Source organism: Centruroides vittatus, unplaced genomic scaffold (genome assembly GCF_030686945.1).
Source record: "Centruroides vittatus isolate TY-2023 unplaced genomic scaffold, ASM3068694v2 contig_357, whole genome shotgun sequence".
In the NCBI taxonomy this organism is placed as follows: Eukaryota; Metazoa; Arthropoda; class Arachnida; order Scorpiones; family Buthidae; genus Centruroides; species Centruroides vittatus.
Genome location: NW_027122180.1, coordinates 1,736,539 through 1,753,968, shown reverse-complemented (window position 1 = coordinate 1,753,968; position 17,430 = coordinate 1,736,539). Strand labels below are relative to the sequence as shown.

The window sequence follows — 17,430 nt, the reverse complement described above, 5'->3', positions numbered from 1 at the left end:
AGTCGCAGTATAAAAAAGATTGGGAACCCCAGAACTAGAGTGTTGTGACATCGTCACAATGTCGGGATGCAGTTTTTAATCATATTCTTAATTTATTCAATATAAAATATGTTTTCTCCTTCTCAAATTTGTAGTACCTTGCCTCTGTACATCATACTTTTCCTAATAACAAAATCATGCCGGTCATCTATGTAACTCCATTCTTGGAAAAATTTTGAATTAACCTCACGTAACTTCCGATCTAAACCGAAAGTACAGTTAATCGGGCTTCTTGCCTCAAATCTTTCCATATCTGACCTTGACTTTCATCTAACACAATTCTCAAGATTAAGGAAGGACAGACAGCAACAGACAGACGGCCGACAGTGGGAATTTATAGGTCTACAATTGTTTCAAATTGCAGCCCAATTAACCTACAACTTGCCAGTTCGGCTCATGGAGACCACTAGATGATCAAAATTGCAGTATATAATTTTTTTTCTTCGTTAATGTTAATGTTTGACAATACAACTCCTCAACACTAGAAGAGATAATAGATAAAAAAAAACAACCTTCCCTAATACGGAAAATTCTGGTCGATAAATTGGTTTTTACTGTATTATTAATTACTAGTAGCCCGGGACGCCCTCTAGTAGGCGTTCTAGCAGCAGCGGTGTCACTCCGTGGTATAAATAATAAATTCCTATTACAAATAAAAATGATAATATACTGAATTTTTGATGGCGTATCCTACTAAAACGCAAAAAACCACATCTAAAATAGTACAGTAGAAGCTGAGTTCTTCAGGGTAATCCTTAATTCCCTCCCCCGTGGGAGGAATTTAAAAATATTTTCTTAATGTGCATTTTCATGACATATCCTACTAAAACGTAGTAAAAAACCGCATTTATTGTTGTTTTTTGCGTTTTTGACTGTTTTATAATTCTGAATAATTAAATGTTATAGCAAATTTTTACGCATCAATTAAAAGAAAATGTTAATTATATAACTTTATCTATAAAATTTTAATTTAGTCGCTTACTAATAGGATCTGTCCAGTAATAAAAGCCAATATCTACTTGTATTATTGTGATAGAGAATGAATAGAAGATAGAATAAACGGTTAAAAATACAAGTTTTGTCCACAATCTACAAATTTTTTTCTCAGCCTTTGCATTCCAAAATCAAAATCAGCCTTTACTTGCTATCAAGTCAGTCTCATCTATAAGGTAAAGTTGGCACATTATATTATATTATATTATATTATAATATATATATATATATATAATCATGTTGGACATAATAGTTGTGTAAAGCTTGTTTCCACAGTAATCAAAAAAAAAAAAAAAGAAGAAACTCAGAAATAGAAATTGTTTTGTAAATGAACATGAGAAAAGACATCAGAATGAATTTTTTAAGCAATCAATTAGCTTGATTTTATTGATGCTAATCCAAATATTTGCAAAAATAAATACTAAATCAAATCTAATTTTAATTTGTAACCCAATAATTTGGCAATTAGATATTTGTTTTAAAATTAATAAAAATCAAGTTGGGTGACTGCTTCTGTATGTGTATGTATGTATATATAGTACACTCTTTTGTGTGTACTATATAAACATCTAAAATTTTGAAAAATGCATTTATTATAAAATTATCTTTGACGTACAATACACTAACTACACTGGGAAGATATAACATGTACCAAACTGACAATGAATTAAATCTAAACACATATATTCTTAAATAATGAAATGAGGATAAGATGGTATTTTTGATAGATATATTTCATATAAGTAATGCCATGAACAATAATTTTTTCTCGCTATTGATATACTACAATCAGACCACTGCAATAGAAAAGCAAAATGCAATAGTTCCACAAATGAAACAGCTGCAAAATAAAGTTAATAAATTAATAATAATAAATTTATTATTATTTGTATACTATATTATGAGTATATTATAAAGTGTTATCAATTTGCACTGTTGAAAAATGTAATCAGAACCAATAAACTGTCTAAATTAATTAGTAAATGCTTATTTAAAATTAATCTTAGAAAGAAATTCATTTTCTGTTCTCCCTAAGTATTCAAAATTTTGGTGTCTTGTTTTAAGTCACTAAATAATCATTCATAAATAATATAATTCAGGTTTAAAAAGCAGACTTTATTTTTAATATTTTATAAGTTAATAATACCAATACTTAAATTCCTTAATTAAAAAGCAACAGTTTTTTGATGTCACATGAAACATTTATATGTAATACTAAAATTGCAACTGTAATATACAATTGAATTTGTAGTTATTAATAAAACAGCATAGGAATAAATTTAATTGACAGAGTATTTTTAAATAGATAAATTTTATTCATTTCTTTTAGTGTAGAAAAGTAAAATTTTTTTTTAAATTTTATTTTAAACTGAACTGGATGAGACAGCTTTTTCTCTCTCCGCTTGTCTTCTCTTCACATCCCAATTGTAGACTCTAGCCATATCTATTAATGCTGTTAAAGACTATAGAATTATCATTAATAAACTTATTATGAATAAAAGTAGATTCAAATTTGTCCTTTTTTGAATATACAATAATATGATTAATTATACTTACAGTAGAAATTATAATACATGTGGTACCTGGTGTTGCCTAGAAAATCATTTAGAAGATTTTTAAAAACAACAGCATCCTTGGACAGAACAATTTCCATGGAATTAAAATCCACTTTCAACATGAATGGACTACACATTCAAATTTACTGCCTGTAAAAAATCTCTACTCATGAAAATGCTATTTCTCTATATCGCTCTACTCCAACTATGCTCATGAAAATGCAATTTATATTAGTTTCTGACCAACCAATAAGATCTTGATGCTAAATTACCACAGATTTGAATTTATTGCCTGTAAAAGCCTATTGTTTTTCCCAGAGAGTTGGTTGATGTTTTTATTGATTTTTATGTAATGAATTCCAATTGGTTATCAGCTAATTAATCAGATTTTGAGGCAAATTGACCAAACAGTAACCTCAAAAATCTGTCTAAGTACATGTTTTATGCTTAGTTTGATAAGCTAAGGCAATACAACACAAGAGTGATCTGCAAAGCAAAATACTTTTGAGGAGTTTCTATGGGAAGCTGGCTCCTATTTATGTTACACATGAAGAAACCTGGAAACTATGCAGCTAACCCTTTGGACAGATGCAAACACAAACCAACTACCAGTGTTCAATAGTTTCATCCAAGTTCCAGTTCAATTTCAATCTTAAAAGATGTTTATCTCAACTTTGACAATTACACTGTAAACATGTATTAGACAGTAAAGTACCAGTAAAAATGTTTGACCCACAACAAAATACTGTAACTAAATGAGTCATTTTCTCATATTATTCTCAATCCCATGGTCAACCTCCTAACATGTGGCAACATGCATGACTGGCATCCCCAACATCTACTTCAATTTCCATCTGTGGTCTTAGTGCTCTTCATATCCAAATAAATTCCAATTTGAGTATACAAACTTGCCTGATCACTGCTACACAATTCTGGTCTATTAGCTACTTTTCAGAGGATGCCAGATTATCAGACATTCCAAATTATTGAGTGGTGAATTGACAAACTTCTACTATAAATTTATAACATGTTTTCTAAATAATTTTGTAACCAATAATGTTTACAAAAAAAATTTCTTTCAAATACATTAATGAAAGATATAATTTTTCATTTTTCAAAATAAGCATTTTCTTAAAAAGGATACTGACTTCAGTTGTAGTTAACTGATCTCTCAAGAAATCCAAATCACTCTCTAGAAGATCAAGATTTTTAGTTGCAGTTTGAAGATTTTTAGTAAGCAATGCTTCTGCATCATCTAATGAATACTCTAACATTACATTAGCCTAGAAACAAAACAATATGCATTTTAACAAACTTATTTAAACTTATTAGAATAACAATTATAAAACTAAAGAGAGAATAATTTATTACTTACCCCAAGCCATAAACAAACAGTTTCTGTTGGAGGAATTTTAGCTTTAACATAAACTTGATCTGAAAGCAAAAACTGTGTTTCTACTGGACTTGTTGAATTCTATAATAATAAATTTAATTTTAAAAAAAAATTAATCACCACATTTAAATACATTATATAATTTTAAAAATTATACAGATTCAAATAACTATTAAATTACAGTAATTTGGTGCATATAATCTGTGTATCATCTGCACAAAATTATATTACAGTAGACCCCCCCCTATAACACAGTAGATACGTTCCATGTTATATGAATCCATGTTGTACAAGTAACTTAAATACATGAGCCAATCACAGCCCAGCACGTGTGCAGTTTAGGGGCTACGGCTGTTTGAAAGGTTTTCTTCCATAAAATTAATCGATTCTAGACTAATTTGACTCAACATTTCCAAATCACGTATAATTTTTTGGGAATAATCCATATAAACTATGCTATAAACAAAAAGTTGTAGGATTACTTACTGAGTATGCACCGTTCGACGACGCCATTCCTTAAGCTTGTTTTTGTCGCAGAACGGCTCATCGAACGGCAGACATTTGTTTTCTGATCAGTGAATTTTTTTGCAGAAAAATAACTTAACTTTGGAGACATCATTAGTAAAAATATAATTTTTATGGCCATTGAATAATTAATGTTTTTTAGTAGATGTAGTGCTTGTTTAAACTCAACAGTTTGTACAATATCTGCTATTGGTCCAGATTCGAACAATCCTGTCGTGACACAAGTCGGTGATGACGTTTTACCGTGTTATATGAGTCCCTTTTAGCATGTTATACGAACATGATTGCAATTTTTTCAGTGTTATATGAATCCTTTGTCTAAAGTCACTAAGATTATCTTTAGAAAATATGAAAAATCACTTGTGTGTCACAAGCACATTCTTTTGCTATCATGATGTTTTTCCCAGAACCATCAAAGACATACTTTAGTTCTCTCCTAATCATTTTTCTTTATGTTCAATCCTTGCTTTAATTGATATTATTAAACATTCAGACTTGAATATCTTTCTTAAAAGCTTCTAAATTTCCTGTAATGGGTATGCAGTGTTTCTGTACAAGACTTTAGTTTACATTTTTCAGCAGCAGTTTATGTTATCAATCAGTTGATCCATGGTTTTTTTTTCTTCCACCTCTTTTCATAAATGACTGCCCATAAACTGTCCATTGGTCTAATTTCTAACATATTTACAGGATTGCCTCCTTTTCAATGAAGGTCATGTTTTCTTGTCACAAGTAATTCAATACGGTTTTAAATCAAACCACCAACACCAATAACAGGCAAAAACAAAAAACCCTTACCATAACTAACATTTTCTTCTGTTTATAGCCAACATCATCAGGTTTAACTAATGTAACTTAAATGGAAGAACAAAAAAATTAAAAATTAAAATCTTAGAACAGAAAGTTCAGAAGAAAACATAAGTTTTTCGTTTTTGCTGGTTATTGGTGTTGATAATGATTTATTTATGTATTAAGCCAATATCTTGATTGGTATCAGTATGGTTTTGGCATAATGGGAACTTGCTCAATCTGACTAGAAGACATTCTGCTTAAGAACAATTCTTTTAAATTAAGGAATCAGGCAATGTCATATATGTTCATTTAAATGTCACTGGGCATTGATAGCAAAAATTGATTTTCTGATTAGGACTTAACTCAATCCTTTCAATCCCATTGCAATCCAAATCAAAACTGTCTTCAAATTTCTTTTTCTTGGAAAACTTTGCATCAGCAGGAGTAGAAGAGATATCAGTTGGTATAAATTTCACCATTACCACTGATTATCAAGTGCAAGAGGGTGAAGTAAGATTCATCATCTAAAATGAAGAACTTTCACAACCTCCAGCACTTCATCCTTGCCAGTGTTCCTTGCATGTCCATTCTGTCCAGAATTACTTGTTTTTTTTATATTTAATATGTATTTTTGTTTTAAAAGTCTCATTCTGGCTCTCCACTTAGTGCAATTGCATTGCCATCACTTGATGATTCATAGAGTGACACATTTGTTGCCCTATGTGCCTACACACTTTATGCAAAATGGAAGGCAATTTCCAATGAATTATGAAAATTTTTTAAAATGGCACAAAACTTTCAACTTAAAATAAAGTTTTATATTTTTCAATTTAATTTTGTATTTAATTTTTTAAAAATCTAATAACTGCTATTTTTTGCACTTTTTCGAAATTTTCATATATAGTTCTAAGGATGATAGGTAAAAATGTGATGTCATATACACTTGGAATTATGGATGCTGCACATTGATTGGTTATGACAGAATCACCCTGCGAAAATATACATTGTCCCAGTACTCTGTTGCCAAAGTACTCTAAAGCAACTCTATCTGGAAGGCAATTTTCCTGTGCATGAGCAGTGACAAAGGTGATTGAATTGCTTCAAAATTGCACTAAGTGAAGAGCCAGCATCATGGAGCCAACTACCTGAAATTTTCAGTTTAATAGCTACTGATTGAAGTGAAATCTTGTCATTGTCTATAATCCTTCTGACTTTGGCATTCATTAGAATTTTCACTTTTCTACCATATCTCTTTCTTCTCTGTTGTGATAATCCACTCTTGAAACATTGGAGAATGCAATACAGTATATTCTGCTTAACCTGTCCCGTGGTCTTCCCGAAATATCTCAGGTCAAAACATAATAACCTTGACCAGTGGACCAGTCATATCTCATTTATACATCGGAATGTTTTTGACACTAGATGTCACTAGTTACTATAATTTTTATATTAAAACTAACTTCCAAAATATAATTATTTTTGTTTTTACATATTAAATATGTCTATATTTGTGCAAAATAAAAAAATAATTTGATGATACAATAGCCATGATTATTTTTTTCTAAAATGTGTAATTTTCATTAGGCTTAACATCGACAAAAATTTAACGTAAAGCAACACACATCGGAGAAAAATTTCAACATGGAGTGGGTTAATTAGAATGCTGGTCTATTGGGATATATACTGAAAGACAAAAACAAGAGATAATGTAAGGCAAATATATTTCACTTATTTGGAACGTTATCAATCACTTTATCAAGACAGCATATGCAATAAAGTGTTAATGGACCAATGTTCAAAACCAAATTAGAAGAGTTAGCAACAAAGATGGGTCACATAAATTTCAAAGCTACACATAATGGTTATTGCAATGGAAAATCAAGCATGAAATAAAATTTAGGAGCACAGTGCTGACACTATAAATACTGAAGAGTGAAAATCAACTAAGTTGCTTGAATTGCTGCAGAAATTTAGTCCTGATCAAATCTACAATGCAGACAAAACAGGATTGTTTACCATTAAGCCTGACAATTGATCTAAACTGAAAATGGCATATTAAGTTACAAGATATTTTTGCATCTACACAATAAAAAACATTAACAATTAGATATAAAAGAACCAAAATGTTAATTACAAAATTATAAATTTTACAGCATGCATTTTACAAAAATGTGTGTAAAATTTCATTTAAAACTCATCAAGTAAGATTATTAAAATCAAAATATAGTTTTAGTTAAAAACTTTTACCTTTTTACTTTTCATCAACTTCAATATATCAAGTGATATTTTGATATCAGGAATTTGTTTCTTTAATCTGCCAAAATTGCAAAAAGATTGTCAATATGTAAACAAAACTCAACAGTATTTAAGAATTCACATTATATCAAAATGTTTTCAACTTATCAAATAAACAGTTACCTTTTCTTTTTTTGTAAAAGATTACATTCTAAAAATTTATATTTGCTATGTTGTTCATCAAGTCTTCTTAAAACAAATTCAGCACTACCACGACTTTCTTCTCTTTTCATATACTTGTCAACATCATCCTATTCAAAATAATAATACATAAAAATTTAAACTGATATGATTCAGCTATCTGTAAAATTATAATTAACATTTTATGATAGCCTTAACATTAAGGATATCATCTATTTGAATTTTGAGGTTATCTTTTCATTTAAAAATACTGATAAATATTGTTTAAAATATCAAAATTTTTAGTGACACATTAAACCACAGGCAAAAAAGACATTTGCTTAAGGTCCCAATTTTAGGGCATTTCCAAATGTTTTTTATGTATCAATCAATAAAAAAACATTAACATTGAAAAGTATGACTACTTAAAAATTAAAAATGTATTTGATTATTATCCAAAGGTAATTTGTTAACAAATATATTTAAATATAAGATGTATATGTATGATGGGATAGATCCCAAAGTTTATTTCGTCTAGGACTGTAGAGATCCATATTGTATCAATATCTTTCAAAATGCATAAAGCACTATCTTCTAATACATTAACTTTAAATATACAGGAATATACTAATTAGCTTTATCATAAGAAACATTTACAATAAATCAAAATTGTAAATTTTGTAAAAAAGTTATCTTTCTTCCTATTTTACCAACTACTCCCATATATCTTTTTCTTTTATAATTTATTGGGCTACAATTTTCAAATTGCATACCTATAAATTCCCACTGTCATCTGCCTCTGCCCTTCCTTAATCTTGAGAAGAGAATTAGATGAATATCTAGAACACACATGAAAAGCTTAAGAGCCAGAGGCCCTAATTAACTATATACAAACTTCCAGTTTGGACTGGAAGTCATGTGATGTTTTAAATTAAAATATGATTAAAAATTACAGCTTAACATCGTGATGATGCCAACGCCAGGCTACAGTTTTGTTTGCCAATAAAATCTAGTTATTATTAAATTCCTATAAGGAAGCTTAGCATCATCTAAGTACTTTCAAGACCAAACTCATGATGAATCTGAAAAAAGGCTCTCTTAGAGCCCATTGGGCAGTAAGAGTAAAAGAAAAGCTGATTCAAAATCAGAATTTGAATATTTGAATATGAAAACTTATATTCAAAAGGAGAATTCTGAGCTAAGAATACTTCTTGAAAACACTATTAAAAAATAGTATTCAATTACTAAGGAAAGTTAGCAAGATTTTATTAGTAAATTAGAGTATTATTTTTTAATATTGCAAAAACTATTAAATACAAAATATGGAATTTATTCTATCTTAACAAAATAATTCCATAGTTTTGAAAAAAAGTAGTTTTATTGTTAAATTAAAATGAATTATTTTATTATATATACAACAAACATAGTGGAATGCAGTTAATCACGTTTTTCAGTTTTCTATAAATAGTTAACAAAAGTCTATTTCAAATGTTTAGACACTGCCAAGTCATCTCAAGTATAATGGAAGTAATTTTGAAATGGTTTCTTTTATTCATTTCAAATTTTTTTATTTCAACATCCTCAAATATATTCAGTAGGCTTAGTTACAGAATTCTATCAGACAAAATCCTATAGGACAATCCTATCATCTTAGTTTCCTATCAAAGAAAAAAATATACAATGTTTAACATTTATCCAGGCACAAGAGATCTTTCCAGCATTGCATGAGTATATGCATATACATATGGTGCATTAGTTCTATTGCCATGTTTAAAATAACACAAATTAATTTAAAAGAATGCTTACATCACATGTTAGTCTCAGGGCAATATATAAATTTTTCCAGCTTCTCCCAAGTGCAAAGACAGCAAAAGGGAATCATTTTAAGATGATTTAGAATACCATGAAAAGAATATCCAGCTATAAAGGATAGAAAAACTTGCATAAATGAATATAATAATAGTTTTATTTTAGTACAACATATATTCAAAACATCTTGTTCCAGGTGCAGCTAGCTAGTGTTTGTGGAATCTACCTGCTTGTTTCTCACACAGTCTGTCTTATTTCATCAAAGTATAATTATTTTGCAATGGTGTTCTTGAATATAGATATTGTTACAGTGGCCAACATCACACAGACCAATTATAGGACTGTATAATGTTGGCTCTTTTGTTATGACATTGGCATTGTGTATCACCACAATTTTTGAAGATTACATTTTAACCTGCTCTTCATTATGTTTGAAAAATTAATGTATTGTTACAGAACTTCCACACAATTTGTACATTTCCTTTTTAATTAATTTCTTCTACTGTAAACATTGCAGACTATGCATATTATCATGCAATGCTAGAAAGATATCTTCGGCATCCAGATAAATGTTAAAGTGAACACCCTATATATTTTTTCCTTGCAGGAAACGTAGGATGATAGGATCCAGTGTTCGTAGGAATTTATCTGGTAGTATCTGCAATGACCTCTTTTCAATATGTTATATTATAACTCAGTTTGAATCAGCTGATTTGTAAAACTTTATATGAAAAATCATATAATGATCAAATTCTAATTAATAAATCAGAAGAACATTTTTATTCATTATAAAAGTTTGTATTGTCAATTTTAATTGAAGCAACTTTTACACATTCCATGATCTTAATTCATTTGGCTATAATACAGTAAATATCATTCTCATTGAATTTCTCAAATCATTTCAATACCAAACAAACTTTCAAATATTGTTCCAATAGTTTCTATTTCTAAAAAACTAACATTTTACCAGAAGGAAGTATCAATGAAATGCTTGTATGTAAAAAGAAAAATAATGTATGCACGTGTGTACGTACATCATGTGCATATATATATATACATACAGTAGTGTAATCTCCAAATAGAGATTGGAACCAAGAAGTTTGTCCACTATTTGGAGGTACATGCCGATGGCTATATTGTATCTTAACCTAATCACTAATTATCATAATGTGAACACAATGGATTATGAAAACATCAAATTTACATTAGGAATGTGACTATACCAAAAAGTATATGTAGCATATATGATTAAACTATATATACAGTATATTTTTTCAGCTGTAAAAATCTCGTTTTAATTAAATCTTGTTCAAATGTTGAGTTACGAAGGCAATTTGTTATCCACTTCAAGGGGTGGGAAATATATTCGGAATTGTTACATTTATAACATCATTTATGATCCAAGCAACTAATAAAAATCGATACAGGAATTTGTCTGCTTCATAGCTGTCAAGTAGGAGTAACTTTTTGAACATTTTTGCTTTTTTCAGTAACTGATTTATTAAAATCTACACTTTAGCCATTACAAAGCTGTTAAAACAGTTACAACAGCATTTGTTTAGTGAAAGTTCAAAGGCTGTGTTACAAAGGCAATTTGCCAACCACTTTAAAGTGTGGGAAGATATTCAGTTTTCCCACATTTAAGTTTCTTTTTCATTACTTCTATACTATGGTTCTTGTTGAATGAATGAATAACTTTGAAAAAGTTTATAGTTTTTTAGTATCATAGGCTTAATTCCAACAATAAGACAGAAACTTAACAACATTAATATGTATAATGATAAATGGTGATTGACAACTTAAACAGATTAAACTCCTCTAACAGATAAAGAATATTGTTCAGATATTTATAACCTGTCCTCTTCCCCTATTCCTATTTTAAGCCAGTCTTTATTTGATGCCTACAGTGTGGGGAAAATGCCTCCTCTGAAAGAGTATTTGAACCGATTCTGTTTTCGTTTTAAAATGTTTCATACATAATTAATTCTTTTGGAATATTGAGGGCAGGATATTACGTTTTCGTAAGGTTGGTTATGGACAATGGTGTCCATTATATATAGGTAAATATAATAGATATCCTATTTGAAGGGTCTGAGGATTGTAAAAATGTCTGTTAAGTAGAGGTGTCTGCTATTTGGGAGTGTCTGCTAATGGAGGTTTCAGTGTACACACACTGTAAACATGGAAAAGGGTATTATATGGTACAATAGAAAAAGATTTTATCTGAATATGCAAAATACTAACAAAAGATTTAGTAAATATGGAAATATGTTATCTTTACCAGGCATCGTTACCACTTGCTAAAGCCTTCACTAAAAACAAAAAATTTAAAAAAGAGCCATGTATACAGAAGCAATTTCACAAGATAGTCTTTCAAAACTTGTTTCCTACAGTGATGAATGACTTTTAAAAATTGATAAAAATTTAAAAATAAGAAAATTGGAAGAGTATCTTAAAACAGTGCTTAATTTTAAATACAAGTGAAACTAAAAATGTTTATATGATATGACTGGTACATTAGTATTCAACCATAGTGTTATTTGCTGTTATTTAATGTCAGAGTTAATGTTGCAAGATAACAGCATTAACTAGAGCATTAGCCATAGCAAAATTTAAATATTTACTTATACATATAAATAAGATTATAAGCATTCTTTCTAGAAAATAGTTGAGGACAACCTTTTAAAAAGTATAAGATCAATTATTGGGTGTGAACAGGCAAATCAGAAGTGGTGCAAGAACTTTAGACAATGCTATTTCATGAAGAATTGCTATTGAACTTTGTTCCTTTTGGATTTCTGCTCTTGTAGAAATTGATTTCACAGTCTGATCCAATATACTTTTCTATATCATCATATAATTCCAGATTATTCTCCTTCTCCAGCATTAATTTTTTCTAAATTGCAGCCACATTTTTCAAATTTCAGATGCAGCAATTTATATAAAATTCAATAATCTGATAACTAAGCAATTTATAAATATTTTGTTGATATAAAACTTTCAGATTTTATATGAAATTTGCAAAAATTAGTAATCTTATGACATGATTTCAATCAAAAACTGCTATAAATTGCTGCAAGAAACAAAAAGATAGTAAATATTGATTTAATTAACAGGCAAAGACAATGAACAACTTCTCCACACAAGCAGACCTATTTCAAAATTATTTCATTTACAAATAATTATAATTTCTTTAGACTGGTAATAAAACTCGACAGAATCAATGAAATAATCATACATTAAGGTAAGAAACTTTTTTAATTTCTCATACTTACTACAAAAGGCATGGTAGGAATTCCTTTTGTATTTTTCTTATCCTCCGTGACATTGTCTTCGCTCGACATTATTAAATAGTTTAATCTAAAATTAAATTCAGATTAAATCAATAACATCTGTAATTGGGAAGGTTTAATAAAACAAAACCCTATTAATTTTTTAACTCACGATTTTGTGATGAGAGCGCCACATCGGTTATTCAATAAATAAATAAATAATAATTTATACTTGAATCGTTTAATTTTACAATTTATTATTTATATAATTGTGATTTTTTAATATAAATATAATAAATATTTTAATAAAATAATTTTAGTTTAAAAAGTGCCATTTATTAGCGAGGTTGGAACCGAAGTTTTAAAGGAAAACGGCGCTGAACGTCCGACGTACACGTTTTCGCGTTTAAAACTTCGGCTTTAACTCGCTAGTTTAAACGTTTATTCTTCAACGAATTATTTTCCAGATCTGTCCACTTTGTATTTTATGCTCCGATTCGAGCTTTTTCGAAGTGTCTTGTAATCATAACTATATAAGTTTAAGAATTAATTATTTTCAGTAATAAAATGCAGGGCCGGCGAAGACTATCTGACGCCCCTAGGCAAAAAATTTAGGCGTTTCTGTACATTTTCTAAATACAGTATATCTATACTATATTTGTGTATTATCATGTTCAAGCACACAAATATCCACTTATATGGATTTTAATAAAAATAACATCATTACGAACATTAAAAAAATTTTTTTATTAAATCTTTTCTTTCTTTATGAGTAAGGCTGGCGCCCCATATCTTTAAAAGGGACGTTCATACTACAGTATTAAATGGGGTGTTTGAGGGGGGTAAATAGATAGTGAGTGGTCACATGTTATGTCTCGAAAGAGGACGAACTTAATGAAGATTTTACTCTTTATTAACATTTACAATTTTGTTTTAATATATAAAACTCATAACTACCCTCAAAATTACGCTTTTGCCATTTTATAGTAATTTAAAATATAAAAAGTTTTTTATAAACAAAATGTCATAACAGATGGTGCCACCCACAATTTTATTTATTATGCTTTATTATATAAAAGTTACTTTTTAAAACAAAATCTCAGCCGGGAGTTTACTTCCTATCATTCTGATCAAATTTACTCGTTGCTGCATTTTTTTTTTTTTTTTTTTTTTTTTTTTTTCAAAAGTTAGTTATATATTATTATTAATATTACTGTCGTTACAAAAGTCAGCAAATTCAAAGTCTTTTTACATCTAACTATCCATTTTACAAACTTCAATATCTTCCGCATAATTTCATTGGCTAATAGTTTACATTATGTTTATGTGGATTTTTCTAATTCTTTCCGCATTCTTCTTCTTTCACAGTTTAATATGGAGATTATAGCCTTTGCGGCTCTTTCTCCGACCAACGTTGCCAGTTGCGAAGCGAAACGACCAGTGAGTCTAATGTTGCGCTCCAGCGCCGCTACGTGCTGACTAGGAGTGATGGAGGCGGCGGCCAGAAGATAGGCATCAGCGTGCGCACCAGAGACATGTTAAGGGTCATCGTGTTGCCGAGGTCTTTGCTGGGCTGTAGTGTATTTGGGGCAATGAAGCCAGTAATGTAGTATAGTTTCCGCTGCGCCACAATGGGGGCACCCCGGAGAGTCGTGGAGGTGCCGTGAGTACAGAAAAGCATGTAACGGGGTTGTCTCGATCTGAAACCGAGCCAAAAGCGTCTCCACGTGGCGAGATGACGCGCAACTGTACAGTACCTCCAGGGGCAAACAGGCGAAAGTGGTCCTGGCCTTTATTGCACAGCGCTGTTGACCAGGAATTCGTTAGGGTGCCTATGGTAGTGTCCTGCATGGCCCGGGTGAGGTTGCGTGGCGTGAGGAGTCTCCAGATGGAGCCACTGAACGGGTCGCAGGCGGGCCACTTTGTCAGCCGCCTCATTGATCAGAATGTTGGTATGGCCCGGTGTCCAGCCGATGACGATGGGCACCGTGTGGGCGCTGACGAATAGCCGCGAGATCGATGATGATAGGTGGTGATGAGAACGAGACGTTGGCCATAGCCTGGATGACCGAACGGCTGTCGGAGAAGATGACGGTGGGTTTGGCCAGCGGGGCGCTGATGTGGATTTCGCGCAGGATACCTTGGGCTTCTGCCTTGAAGACACTGCAGTAATTGTGCAGGGACCAAGCCTCTGTCTTGTTTGTGTTAAAGAAGCCTACGCCAATGGCGGTCTGAGTACTGAATTTGGATGCATTCGCACCAAGGCAGAGCCAGCCCGGCCATTTTGCAGCGACAGTCTCCCGGAAACGGACGCTCGTGACGACTTGGTGGGTCGGTGGACGAAGTGGGATAGTCGTCTAGACTGATGTGGATGGACGCTGGAAATTCCTGGTGGCACGCAACTCCTGGCGATAGATGAGTGACATGAGTTGGCCTTTTTAACGGTAACAGGATATGACCCGGTACACGTAAGGTTCCTGGTGATGGCGCCAACGATAAAAGTCCAAACTTGAGGCGTTTTGGTAGAGGTCGTGTAGTGGGCTAAAATTGCCCTTCGATATTTGAGCCACCGCATGGGAGAGTGTTCTGAGACCTAGCCTCGGCCGTAACGACACATAACCAGTCTCTGTGTAGAGTGATAAGAGAGGGGTCGCCTTGGGCACGGCCAGCGCTGTTCGTAGTGCGGCATGGAGAGGTTTCTCAATGTGATTGATAGTGGTGGACAAGGTGCCATCCAGGAGCGGTGCTCCAAACTCTGCCATTGGGCTGAGAACTGCAAAGAAAAGCTTGAGGAGCTCTGCTGTATGAGCACCATTACGGCGGGATGCAAAGTATTTAAGGAAAGATCCCGCTCTGGTCAGTTTGGTGCATATGAAGGTCTCGTGGGCCGTCCACGTGAATGTATGAGAAAAATGCATGTCCAGGACTCGTATGATGGTGCGTTGCGGGATTCTCCCCGAAGGCAGTGTCAGCGCTATTGGCGGGCGGTTATGTTTGGGTGACAGGTCCATGACAGCGCTTTTTGTTGCGGAGAAGGAGAGGCTCCATCTGGCCGCCCAGTGGGTCAAATGGTCAAGCGCTCTTTGCGTGCAGATGGTAGCCTGAGTGGGGCTGGTACTCGTTACGAGTAGAAAGAGGTTGTCCGCGTATAGGATTGCCTTGACGTTCGGAGGGATGCCCTTCCAGAGGTCCGCCATGTAGCTGGTGAACAGGAAAGGTGCTAAAATGCTGCCCTGTGGAACACCCTGCGTGAAGAGTGTGGTACGATGACAGCGCGCCTCTCCAGCAAACCCGGAAAGTGCGCTGGAGCAGGAAAGAGGAAAGCCAGCGCGACGTCCGGCCGCCAACGCCCATGGAAGACAGCTTTGCCAGAATGCCATGGTGGCAGACAGAATCATACGCTCCCTCCAGATCGAGGGCGATCAAGTACGTCCAACGGCGCTGTGCCCAAGCTACAGCAATGTGGTGATATGGTGATCAGTGCTTCCTGGACACCGCGATAAGGTAAGAAGCCGAAATGGTGGAGAGGGAAGTGGTTTGTATGCATTGCGTGTGCCTGAAGGCGGTGCAAGACAAGGTGTTCAAAGATCTTGGCGAGATGAGATGTCAGGAATATTGGTCTATACGAGCTGCAGCTCGTAGCGGGCCGGCCCGGTTTCGCGATGGGGATGATTGTAGCCGTTTTCCAATCAGGGGGACAGGTCCCGGAAATCCAGAACTCGTTGAAGAGGTCCAGAAGGGTGCGGAGGCCGGCAATCGGGAGCGCAGCCCGCCCTTAAGGCCCGAGCGCTGATGCCGTCTGGGCCGGGCGTGGTGTTGCGAATCCGGCGGAGTGCGCGAACCAGTTCCCGGATGTGAAAAGGACGGTCGTCGCTTGTCGTTGTGGGCTGGTGGGATGCCGAGAGGGGAGCGAAAGCTCCGATTGGGCGAGACCTCCCAAAGAAGTCAGCTAGTGCTTCCGCCTGTTGAAGCGGTGTTAGGAGGGTGGTGGGGGTCTGGATGATGTTTCCGCCTTGTGAGCACTAAGAGGGTCTCTTTTAGCAACCCAGGGCCGGAATTTCCAATCCAGGGGCCCTGGGCACAAATTCGGTGGGGCCCCACTTTAAGAGTAGGCAAATTTAATGGTTTAGAAAATTTACACAAAATACTGTACTGTACTTTCAACTAGATTTCAACTAGGAAGTTGTAAATTTCATTTTAAAATAAAATTATTGTAAACATACATATATTTTATTGTGTAAAACTAATTATTTTAATTTAATTGAAAAATACCTATGTAAAATTTTTTCCCGAAATTTTCCGATATTTCATAGGTATTTTCCCGGGTTTGGTTTTCTTTGCCTGTGGCCCTCGTGATTAGGCCACACTAAGCTGTCGCAGTAATAGGAAAAAAAATTATGTTTAAACATATTTTTGTGGGGGCCCTGGGCACCGGCCCCAAATGTCCTTATGTAAATCCGGCCCTGTAGCAACCCCATTATGGATTCTGCCAGATCCACAATGGGGCGGCCGGGTGGTGAGGGACGAGCTCGACATATCCGGAAGGACCACTCCAGAAAAATTTCTAGGAATTTTTCGACCAGTCCGTATCGGACCATCCTCAATACCATCATCGTGCATTTTTATTTTTATTAAT

At 33.4% G+C, this 17,430-nt stretch overlaps 1 protein-coding gene across 1 annotated transcript; it reads right to left on the bottom strand.

Annotated features, from left to right (window-relative positions):
- Positions 1–2,127: 2,127 nt before the first annotated feature.
- LOC136974815 (prefoldin subunit 3-like) lies at positions 2,128–12,978 on the bottom strand. Its single transcript, XM_067269764.1, has 6 exons — positions 12,798–12,978; positions 7,717–7,844; positions 7,546–7,612; positions 3,964–4,062; positions 3,733–3,871; positions 2,128–2,476 (listed from the first exon to the last, which is right to left on the bottom strand). The coding sequence occupies exons 1-6, from the start codon at positions 12,864–12,866 to the stop codon at positions 2,397–2,399; spliced, it is 582 nt and encodes a 193-aa protein (XP_067125865.1). The 5' UTR covers positions 12,867–12,978; the 3' UTR covers positions 2,128–2,396.
- Between the last annotated feature and the right edge of the window lie 4,452 nt (positions 12,979–17,430).

Bases quoted from the DNA above. Each gene is read 5' to 3' on its own strand.
- LOC136974815 (XM_067269764.1), bottom strand. From the start codon at position 12,866: ATGTCGAGCGAAGACAATGTCACGGAGGATAAGAAAAATACAAAAGGA. The intron at 7,845-12,797 runs GTAAGTATGAGA...TATTTTGAATAG, and splicing joins TTCCTACCATGCCTTTTGTA to GATGATGTTGACAAGTATAT. The intron at 7,613-7,716 runs GTAACTGTTTAT...CAATTTTGGCAG, and splicing joins CTTTTACAAAAAAAGAAAAG to ATTAAAGAAACAAATTCCTG.